The sequence below is a fragment of the Branchiostoma lanceolatum genome, chromosome 5 (genome assembly GCF_035083965.1).
Source record: "Branchiostoma lanceolatum isolate klBraLanc5 chromosome 5, klBraLanc5.hap2, whole genome shotgun sequence".
Lineage (NCBI taxonomy): Eukaryota > Metazoa > Chordata > Leptocardii > Amphioxiformes > Branchiostomatidae > Branchiostoma > Branchiostoma lanceolatum.
The window spans coordinates 17,631,081-17,642,734 of NC_089726.1; the positions used below are offsets into that span (position 1 = coordinate 17,631,081).

The 11,654-nt window shown below is 42.7% G+C and overlaps 2 protein-coding genes across 4 annotated transcripts; one reads left to right on the forward strand and one right to left on the reverse strand.

Moving 5' to 3' along the window:
• Window positions 1-3,192: 3,192 nt before the first annotated feature.
• Window positions 3,193-7,433, reverse strand: LOC136435517 (uncharacterized). Of its 3 annotated transcripts, none has more exons than XM_066429093.1 (4): window positions 7,300-7,433; window positions 5,888-6,098; window positions 5,337-5,486; window positions 3,193-3,605 (listed from the first exon to the last, which is right to left on the reverse strand). In XM_066429093.1, exons 2-4 carry the CDS (start codon window positions 6,078-6,080, stop codon window positions 3,439-3,441), a joined length of 510 nt encoding a protein of 169 aa, XP_066285190.1. In that variant the 5' UTR covers window positions 6,081-6,098; window positions 7,300-7,433; the 3' UTR covers window positions 3,193-3,438. The 3 variants fall into 3 exon arrangements, with proteins under 3 accessions (XP_066285190.1, XP_066285192.1, XP_066285191.1); XM_066429095.1 differs by having other exon boundaries at window positions 7,304-7,427; XM_066429094.1 differs by having other exon boundaries at window positions 5,888-6,101; window positions 7,300-7,419.
• Window positions 7,434-7,530: 97 nt separating this feature from the next.
• On the forward strand, window positions 7,531-10,543 carry LOC136435516 (protein rolling stone-like). The gene is made up of 2 exons (XM_066429092.1): window positions 7,531-9,401; window positions 9,839-10,543. Exons 1-2 carry the CDS (start codon window positions 9,353-9,355, stop codon window positions 10,450-10,452), a joined length of 663 nt encoding a protein of 220 aa, XP_066285189.1. The 5' UTR covers window positions 7,531-9,352; the 3' UTR covers window positions 10,453-10,543.
• Window positions 10,544-11,654: the final 1,111 nt, after the last annotated feature.

Consider the following 11,654-nt stretch of genomic DNA (forward strand, 5'->3'; position numbering starts at 1 on the left):
TGGCAAAACTTCAAGCAGATGTTGGGTGGGAGATTGTGACGTTATCTGACAACCGAGTTTAACTGACAACCAGGATTCTCTATGTTTAACTGACAACCAGGATTCTCTATATAGTGGCTCCAGAGTCCAACACTTAGGCCCAATTTACACTTGTTCAATGAAACTATAGTACTACACATGGTAGCTAGTCTACTACTGTTAACTACTGTAGTAGACTTCAGATTCGCGTCCACTTTACACTCAACGACAGGAAGCCTGGAGGGACACCCCACTGTTCCTGATTGTCACCAAACTGTATAATTGCAGTGATTGTTGAAAGAGGGTTCTATCCTCCAATGCCAGCTTGGCGGAGCTAAGGGCCTAAGGCAACAGATCTTGATATCCTTAATGCAACAGGTGATCAACCTCGCAATCTACTTTGAACTTTAATGACAGTCAGCTGGGCAGTCTCTCAGAGAGTTCGTCTTTCTAAATTAAAACGCCATCATTGTTAAATAACAATACAATATTACACAAGACTGTTAAAATGAACATGACAACATGACAGACATAAACAGGTAGTCTCAAGAGTTTTGCGAGTATTGGATGTACTTGAAATGAAAAAAAAATCAATGTCTGTCTGTCTGTCTGTCTGTCTGTCTGTCTGTCTGTTTGTTTGTTTGTTTGTTTGTTTGTTTGTTTGTTTACTTTAAGGAGGTTTTAGTCCTGAAGGCGGACGGAGTTTGCAGGGAGACTTGATTATCTTGGGCATTCTCCGCGGAATGAGCCACTAAGAATTCGATCGAAAGATGATGGTGTTCTTTACATTCTCACCCTTCTGCCCTTAAGCAATAGATTAAACTTAATCCCTACAACTCGGATCTGTATACATTGATTGCTATATATATAGAGATAGATAGAATATCACGGGTGCGATAGACTGCTGAACGGGCAACAAGCGAAGTCCAGGGTCGCTGACGACTGGGCAACAGAGGAGTTATTTATCTTGTCTGAACTGAACCTCTGGACTACAGGTGGGTACTTTTACGTGGTAAGTTAACAGGTTGTTAATTGTCTCAAAGCTTGGGCTAAATTGCATTGTGGGACTGTAGCCTTAATGTAAGTATGTGACTTCGATGTGAAACTGCTGCCATGTCCAAAAATCGAGCTAAGATTGAGTTTTGCACGTAACGTTATATGTTTATTTCAAGTTCACCACATAACTCTTAGGGGGAACCGACGCAATATGCATACGTGCGGAAAGGTACATTTCGCTGTATCCGATATCGACGTCGGTACAAAGTATAAACTTCTAGGGAAGTTATGTTGAGATTCCATTGACAGTAGATGATTTTATTTTACGTTTATGGCTCTGTTGATCTCCTAGTACAGATTAATTTCAGGCCCAGTTGCTTCTGCTGCTGACTCGAATCACTTTATATGGGTGGAGAAAGTCCACTTGCGGCAGGAAAATTAAATCAAATTTGGGTCCGACGGCCATAAGAGGGTGTCAATAGTTTACAGAAGGACCGTAAAGGAACGTGTTGGGGGGCATTTGCGGTGGGTTATCATGCAGAGGTCACGACGACCTTGACACGTCAGACGACATTTCTGACGAAGTACCAGTCATTCCGACCAAGTGTGTCATCTCGGGACTCAAGTTGTTGAGTCAAGGCCAAGTGCGTGCACTTGGGTCTGGTTTCACTTAAGCAGAATGCCATACATGCAGTGGACGGACTAAATCTTGTGAGGGTGGGTGTGATCTTTTAAATTTGTTCATATCACCATTGAATATAGTCAGAAGAAACAAGGCAATGCTTTCGGTGAAACTAGCCTTTCACACCCGTTGTATGAATCCGCATACTAGCATACAACACCAAGAATGGCTAGCTATCATCGTCTGAAAGAAACACGAAGATGCCACATGTACCCAGATATTGTGGTTGCCTCCTTGGTTTGAACGACCTGCTATGTACGTCGTAAGGAGACTGTCGTACATTGTACAATCTTAAAGTCAGTTTTTCCGTTTCAGGATGTCGTGTCGAGAAGAGTTCTCCCTGGACGCCCTCCGCCTTCGCTACCAAGACCGCTCGGTCTTCTCTCGCTCACCGGTATGTAGAATTCGTTCTCACAGATCTAGAGTATTTTGGCTAAGGCTTATGTATGCTCACAGAAGGAATCCGTTACCAGGATGGCACAAGACTATCATTTACTGACAGTATACATACAAAACATGTGCCAGCTAGTAAGTAAGCATGTGTTTGACTTGGGTTACTGAAGCGCAGAGATCTAATAGACAGATGTTTTTGTTGGCATGTGTCCGTGTTACCCCTCTTCTTCTGGGATCTGAAGAAATGGCGGAAATTCACCGAAATGGAAGAGTTTGCCACAGAGAAGTTCATATCAGTGACGAAGACTTCAACATTGTAAATCTACGCTCTTGAGAACGAAGCACCATGCAGTCTATCAGCCTACGTGTTTCATGTTTCGCCCTTGGGCCGTCAATGAACTTGACTGAACCTGGGCGCAGTCACCCCACATGCATTCCGTTACAGGTCACACGACAGTGGCTTTCGATGGCAAACGTGGAATATCACAGGCACAAGCACAGGCACACTACAATTTCTCTTTCTTTATCACAAGATGTTGCACAGGCGTTTTGTGACCATTTGTCACAATTCTTCAAAGCAAAAACCAACATTTTGTGATAAATAGAAAAAAAGAGAGCAATGTGCTTTATCTTGTAATGATTATATGGCAGCTAGTTGTTAAAACACCTTTCATGACGAAAGGGAAAACTTGTCTGCTAGACGCCAGTCATTATTCACAATTTTTGACGGCACAAACTTGTAAGATTTTTCAGATATCCGTAAGATTTTTGGCAAATGATACTTAGAGGAACGATATTTGTACATTGGACATCAAAGTTCACTTTCTTGGCTCTGTTGATCATTAAATATACAGTCAGATCTGACTTCCGCAAACACTCAAGGTACTAAGGGAAAATGTTTGCCAACGACAGGTGGTTGCACGGGACAGGGTGGGGTTAACTAAATCTATGAAATGGACAGGATTGTTTTAATGTAGCTTATGACTGAAGGTGGTTGCCTGTACAAGGTGGTTGCCCCAACAGGTTTGAATGTACAACGAAATGTAACAGTAATATCTAAAAATAACTTCGTGAAGAAGGAACGATGAAAACTTGCAAACCTGTTTCTATTCAACATGTAACACTTTTTATTTCCCACCAAATACAACAAGTTCTCAGATCGAATCGATGACTTAATCCTAACAGATTAGAATGTGTGATATTAAGCATTTTTCACTCCATTGTTAGTTAATGTTAGCCTTAAAGTTTAAAGACAACCAAATCCCTTAAGTATTAGAAACCAAAATCAAAGAAAATATTATTTTGGTCAGGTAAGGTAACTTTAAGACATGCTAAAATTGATGTTAGTGTTACTCCTCGTCTTTAAACATATCATCAGCCTCCATATCTTCCATCTCCCTCATTTCTTCTTCGAAATCTCCAGTCTCGCCCATCTCCCGTTTGAAGGCGTTCTCCATTTTCTCCAAGGTGTCAGTCAAGTCGCCAAGAACCTCCCTCAAGTTCAGCATGCGCTTTCCTGAAGGGAGGGGAAGATGGTTAATCTGTGACAACCACTAGAACAACGATTGCAGACTTTACATTAGGACCAAATTCTCATCATCCTCATCTATCCCCTTAGTCTATTTGACCTTCATCCTCATCTATCCCCTTAGTCTATTTGACCTTCATCCTCATCTATCCCCTTAGTCTATTTGACCTTCATCCTCATCTATCCCCTTAGTCTATTTGACCTTCATCCTCATCTATCCCCTTAGTCTAGCTATTTGACCTTCATCCTCATCTATCCCCTTAGTCTATTTGACCTTCATCCTCATCTATCCCCTTAGTCTATTTGACCTTCATCCTCATCTATCCCCTTAGTCTATTTGACCTTCATCCTCATCTATCCCCTTAGTCTATTTGACCTTCATCCTCATCTATCCCCTTAGTCTATTTGACCTTCGTCCTCATCTATCCCCTTAGTCTATTTGACCTTCATCCTCATCTATCCCCTTAGTCTATTTGACCTTCATCCTCATCTATCCCCTTAGTCTATTTGACCTTCATCCTCATCTATCCCCTTAGTCTATTTGACCTTCGTCCTCATCTATCCCCTTAGTCTATTTGACCTTCATCCTCATCTATCCCCTTAGTCTATTTGACCTTCATCCTCATCTATCCCCTTAGTCTATTTGACCTTCATCCTCATCTATCCCCTTAGTCTATTTGACCTTCATCCTCATCTATCCCCTTAGTCTATTTGACCTTCATCCTCATCTATCCCCTTAGTCTATTTGACCTTCATCCTCATCTATCCCCTTAGTCTATTTGACCTTCGTCCTCATCTATCCCCTTAGTCTATTTGACCTTCATCCTCATCTATCCCCTTAGTCTATTTGACCTTCATCCTCATCTATCCCCTTAGTCTATTTGACCTTCATCCTCATCTATCCCCTTAGTCTATTTGACCTTCATCCTCATCTATCCCCTTAGTCTATTTGACCTTCGTCCTCATCTATCCCCTTAGTCTATTTGACCTTCGTCCTCATCTATCCCCTTAGTCTATTTGACCTTCATCCTCATCTATCCCCTTAGTCTATTTGACCTTCATCCTCATCTATCCCCTTAGTCTATTTGACCTTCATCCTCATCTATCCCCTTAGTCTATTTGACCTTCATCCTCATCTATCCCCCTAGTCTATTTGACCTTGGGGCACCACATCTGGCAAACAGTTTTCCCCACCCTCCTTGGTTGTCTGTTCTTCTTAATGTTTCGCTTAATGTCGTGCCAGTCCACTCTCTGATATCATTCTCTTTATTCTACCGATGGTCCCCTGCATGGTAGTTTGGGTTAGTCCCGATGAACGTAACACGTGGCCATACCACAAGTTTTCTTCTTATCATTACTATGACTAAGAGGTCTTCGTACGAACAGATGTTTCAAAACCAAATTAGTGTTAGTTTGATAGGACAGTATTATTTGACAAATGACATAAAAAAGGCACAGTGTACTTTCGGTCGTGACCCCTACGTGGCACCCTGCGGCTACCGGGCTATGTTTGAACACGGACGGGCCCCGGGATGACTTTAACTCGGACTTAAAATCAACACGGGACCCGGTAACAAATAGACACCGCGAGCTATTGAATCGGGGCCCGGACTACACCCCCTGCAGGTCCCGGTGCAAATGTCGGACCGAGGCATTACCCCCTAGCATTTGTCGTCATTGGTGAACCCCACTTTTCGTGCGGCGAAAGTCTTTGATTACCTTGGGCGGTGCTGTACACCGACAGCCTGGCGTAGCCTCCGCATGTCCCCCCGCCTGCCTTACAGTTGTTGGAGCACTCGCTGTCATCAGCTTTAGTCATTTCTGCCACGTGTTCCTCAGTACCGCAGCCGCATCGAACACTTTTGGTTGCTATAGAAAATACCATACAATATGAAACGTTAGATAACATGATGTGAACAATTACAATTACAAAAGAGTCTGCCATGCTATACATGTAACTGTGGTTATCAAACCCAGTACGTCAGCTGATAAGTTTACGGTAGCAAATTGGAATCATTCCTATTAGAAATTTGTAGATACATAGAATACTAGATCTTATTTGTTATATAGATTCGCTGAAGTTCGTAAGACAAAAACTCCCACAGCGCATGTACTGACTGTGGTAGTAATGAACTCTCACAGTTCTTAGTAAAAAAAAGAAACAATATCTGATACCCCTAAAACAATTGTACTGATGTATTTCAATGCATGTTTGTTTCACATTAAGACGTATGTAAACTCATTGTGTCTACAATCAGACGAATACGTACCTGCATAAGCCTTTCCCTGTTCCTCACAGTGCTGAACACACATGTCGTTGCTCATCTTTCGGTCCACCAAGCTGTACGGGAAGTATGGGTCTCCGTAATTCTTCACATAGCAGCCTTTGTACTCGGCAGCCGAGCTTTCCTTCGCCACCGCCAGAAGTACCACAACAAGCAGCGTGCAAGTGTAAACCTTCATGGCGCAGTTTCAGCTGATCTGCTCAAAAGAAACAAAACAAAAAGTGGTTACAATTGGGACACGTAGAACAAGGTTGGCGATGAAAAAAGACATTGCCATGGCGACGGTGGTTGTTGCTGTTTTCGTTTTTACTGTACCCTGCTTAGGGCACTGATAGGTGGTGCTGTTCATACGGGATTTCCAACAAAAAGGACTGGTGAGAACCTGATCTGTTGGACAAATGCACACACACGCAGACACACAGACATTTCTGTACAATTCCTAGGAGAATTTTTGCAGACTGCACACAATACTATATCACTAGGCTCGCCCTAAGGCGTCACCAAAATATTGTGTGACAGTGAACGATTACGTCTGCTCAGTACAGTGAGTATGGACACGGACATTTCTTTGTCACTTAACAAAGGCACGAGAACAAAGAAAGTAGAAAGACCTGTTCTTGCTTTAAATATTCCAACTATGCTAATGACGCCCCAATCTCACTAGACCCACGGCACGTTGGTGACCTCGATGCGAACTCGCAAATTACTGAGCGGTTAACGACTTTCATCGACGAAAATCTTTGTAGGCTTTGTGTGTCTTGTTGTCTTTTAAGTCATACTTGTACGTTTTGCATGATATTCCCATTATAAAGTCAAAGGTAACACAAATCCAGTTTGCTACATAGCGAGGACGCCACGGTGCCCCGGGTCCTGTGAGATAGGAGCTTTAGTTGAAATATCCCCTAGTAAATTCTGCATCTACAAACAACAATCCAACAGCTTCCCGATCATTCTGTTCAGTAAATGCAGATTCTATTTACTACGTATTTCTCGATAACGTTTGATATACGACGATTGACGCGCGGCGACAGATTTTTTCTGGGTATAATTAAAAAGGCTCCGCGACACGCGGAGGTGGCGTGCGGCGATTTTCGTGTGGCACCTTCAGGGTGCACTAGAAAAAATGTAAAAAGCGCTCTACAAACCTGAGTGCACCCGTCTTAAAATCATATATTCTACACGTGCTGTAAATATAACATTTTTCACTCCAGGTGCTTGTCCCATTTTGTTCGAAAAGTGACGGCGACGGCCCGAGTAGAAGGAACTAAAACTAAATTACGTCTACTTTGGACTACAACCAAAAAAATGCATATAGTGATAACACAGAATGAACCGTTACGATTTGAACACCAGAAGTAAGACAAACGCCACTGTGTGACTTGTGTGCGGTTACTTACTGACTTTCTGACAGGAACGATCACGGTGCGTCTTGTGTCTGGAGGTCTTCTTCTTCTCAGGTCTGGCCGTGAAAGAATGAAGGGATGGGTGTGGGGAGGTACTTGTACGTAAATACCTGCTCAGACACTGTAATTATGCAAAACCTGATGTAAAGCCATTGTCTGTTCATGTAATCATGCGATATATCAAAATCTTTCTGTTTGTTAGCGTGTCTTGCCTTTATAATACGCAGGTGCTGTTCGACCGGTCCTACTATGTGAAGATAACATCAAGTAACTCTTCCATTCTTAGGTTTTAGACAATTTCAGACCATGCATGGCGATCATTATATCTTATTTAGTTGTAATATATTTGTCTTAGATCAGTCATTGCTTCATATACTACATTTCTACTAAGTATATACCATCAGTGAATGAACCGATTCAAGATACAGCCACTTCTCAGCCCTGAGGCTTTTCCTAATTACAAAATCTTTTGAGCAGTAATCGTTTTCACCTTGTAAAGCCTTTTTAAGACCTTGTCTTGAATGAACCCCCAAATTATAGTGCGTAGACTGTGATTGTAAAGAATTCATTTCTATTTACAGAGTTACGGAGGATTTTACTGTTTGTGTGCGTGTGTGTACGGCGGAATATCTTAAGAGTCATTGCACGAGAAAACCAGGCAAAACCAGGCAGAGGTGGGAAGATGGGGGTCGGCCAAATCGGCTCATACTTTGTATGTGTGATAGGTATGTGGAACTAGGAACAGCCATATAATTAAAACCCTCCAGCTATTTTTCGTTATGGCGTTCTGGGACCCCTCTCCGAGACCCTCCAAAATCCAACAATTTGTTGCTGAAAATTACTGAAATTGCAATGGCTACCCTGGTAATTCTGATAAAGATACAAACATTTCATCTATATTTTCGTATAGTATGGGTTCCCTAGTTTTACCTACCAAAAGTTAAAGGTGAAGCATTGAAATTTAGAGGGCATACTAGGGGGTTACCAGAACCAACGAAAGCAGAATTTTCATCTCTTTGAATTTTAGTAATTTTTAAGGGGGATTATCTGCCCTGGGCAGTGGCTTTGGAGAATGTTTTTACTGTTGCTGGAGAGAGGAACATCTACTGATTCAAAAACAAGCATCGTTTAATTGGGCCACTCATAACACTCATAATGGGGGCTCTTTATGGGGATTTTTCGGGTTTAGGGCTATAGTAAATCAGGTAATGACGTCTCACTACGGGGTAGATTACGACAGTTTTTTCTGTCGCTGGGCGAAAACCATGCACAATTGTCATTAAGTGCTGAAATAAATTCAAAATGTTGATCAATGAACCTGGCGCCTCCAGAAAATTTGATCTCAATCTTTGAAACTCCGCTGCAGTACCTCAAATTTCCGCTAAGAGGCCCATTATCGAACTTGACCTTCCTTTTTGAGACTCCTACCTACCCACTAAATATCATGCACAGCCGTCAACAGCACCTCGAGTTATGCTGGCGACATACAAACTCACACACATACAAAGCCCGCTGCAGTACTGTAGGAAAGCGCCAGATGAATTATTTTCGAACTTGACCTTGGTTCCCACAACCGCTTCTTACCTACAAAAAATCATGAAGATGCATCAACGTTTCCGTCACTTTTTTGCCCATATAAAAACACACAAACATGCTAAGTCCGCTGCAGTACTGTTGGAAAACGCCAGGTGAACGGTTTTCGAACTTGACCTTCCTTTGCACAACCACTACACACCTACAAAAGATCATGAAGATCCATCAAAGGTTTCTCGAGCTATGCTCTTGACATACATACAGACCCACCCAACAGCTGGCGCAACCAATAACAATCATCTTCTCGGCGAAGATAATAATTCGTCCTCATATTCATCTATTTCAACAGTGGTGGCGTGGGCAGGTAGGCTTTGTAGTCTACAGGTCGCTAATTGCGGCTCTGACGCTGGCTATACTGGTGTTCCTACTGGCCTATCACTACCATGTCCAGGGACGGTCAGACCAGTGGCCCATCGCCCTGACCAACTGGAGCTTCGCCGTTCTCACCGCGCACATGGTGGTGGCTTTAGTCGTCTGCGTGGTGGACTTCGTGTCTAAAAAAGGTGAATTCTAGAAATAATAATTTTATTTGAAAAAAAAAATCCGTAAGTTCATCAGGTTGGTGAATGACTGAATAGCAAGGTTCTTTTATTCACAACCAAGTATTTAGAAGAGCCGACATTTCGATGACTCTCTGTCATCTTCATCAGGGCAATACTAGCGATGAAGATGACAGACATGTACAGTCATCAAAAGTCGGCTCTTGTAAATACTTAGTTATGAATAAAAGAACCTTGCTATTCAAAAATTTTATTGCACAATTATGCCCAAAGGCTAACTGCGAACAAATCAGAGCAAAACACCGGTATTTAACGTGTGTACACTTAACAGAGAAGAAAATGAATTGTATTTATAAATGAACTTGACTTGAAATGAGAACAATTTTATATCTATTTCTACTTAAGCTACTTGAAGGGTTTGCGTTCTTTTCTCCATGCAGTGGAAGATGAAAAAGCAGAACCGACCACCCTGGGCACCACCACTATGGGCACCACCTCTGAAAACACTACCACTGCAGACGCGGGTACGGTAGAAGCCATTACATTGACCGAACTTGGTGATGAGTTCAACAATGTAGAAACCATCCAAAACAATGGCGGACTGGCATGGTATCACAAAGTCCATTGGGTCTTGCATAACACCAGCATCACCGTGGCTTTCTTTGTGACAACGCTCTATTGGACGTTGGACAAGGGTATCGTTTCGGTCAGCAGCATATTAGAACACGTTGTTAACTCCATCATCGCGCTTCTGGATCTCTTAGTGAGCGGTACTCCAGTGAGGATCCTAAACGTGATCTACCCTGTAGCCTACGCAGCGGCGTATGGAGTGTTCTATGTCATCTACTGGGCCGCAGGGGGAAAGGGGCGAGACGGGGCCGCAGCCATCTACGCCGTTATAGATTTTGGGAAGGACCCAGTCATGGCGTCAGTGTTTCTGGTGGTGCTGGTGTTCGTTGGGACTCCCTTGTTCCATCTCCTGTCGTACGGACTGTTCCGCTTGAGGGAGCTGGCTGTGACGAAGATCAAGCGTAGGTCTTATTCGTTTGACTGAATCACGCTCCTGGCGGCGCATGGTTGGCCCTATTGCTGGAGGGTAGAATAGCGCCAAAGAGAACACTTGTTACACCGACTGATATCCAAGTCTCTCTCTCTCTCTCTCTCTCTATATATATATATATATACATATATATAGATGTATATGTATATATATTACGAATCTAGATTAGACATGTTGTGATCTTGTGTCGATATGTTGGTACCTTAGACATTCTACCTCTGAAATATGGGGATCGTTCAAAAGTTCAAATTCCTGTCCAACTGAATCAGTTCATTTAAAATTCTGCAAACAATCATTACGTGTACTACCTAGGTCTGCTTGGAGCCTAGCTGCAAGGGCGGAATTAGGAAGATATACATATACACCCATACAAGTGGAAGCTTCGCTAAATGCCGTCAAATATTTCCTTAGAATTCGCCAGAATGTGCCAGCCGACAGTTTTCAAGCAGATGCTTTCTCCTGCCAGTTAGATCTAGACAAATCTGGTGTTAAATGTTGGGCGACAGGAATACGCAAGTCTTTAGAGGAGAGCGGGTTTGCTTTCTTATGGCACCTTCCAATTCCATATGAAACAAATACGTTACAAATTGTTATTTCCACGGGTACCGCGGGTCCAGTGAGAAGGGGGTTTACAGTGTCAGTACAAGCATGCATACACAGAGATCGTCTTCTTCCTGGGCCTTTATTATCTCAACAGAGACCTCCAGATTCATTTCAACTCACATTTCCTCAGAACAACTTCTCTACTTTATACAAACATCGCTTTCCCGTTCTGTTCTGTACAATGATGGATAACTCATAGATGGAAATATTGCAAGCCATATCGACTAACAACAATTGCACTACATGTAACATAGATGACGTTTCCAATAGTTTCTTGATAAATGTAACATTGTGTCTAGCACGACGTTTTCTTCATTCTCACCACAAAATCACCCTCCTCAGCAGACCCGACTTGCTCGGTACGTTACCTCCCGCATCGGCCCTGCAATTCCAAGCTGGTATTCTGGCTTCTAGCGACGTCACCACCAAAACAGCTTTCACCCAATCAGAGGCTTTGCACAAGCTCATCTTGTGCAATGCCGCAAAGGTCGTCAGGATGCTATAAGTCAATCAGGTTACGTCTTACACCGCTACTTTGGGTTCAGAACAAAATAACGGCTGTTTGTGCCAAATAAGGCTAGCTCATTAGTTAT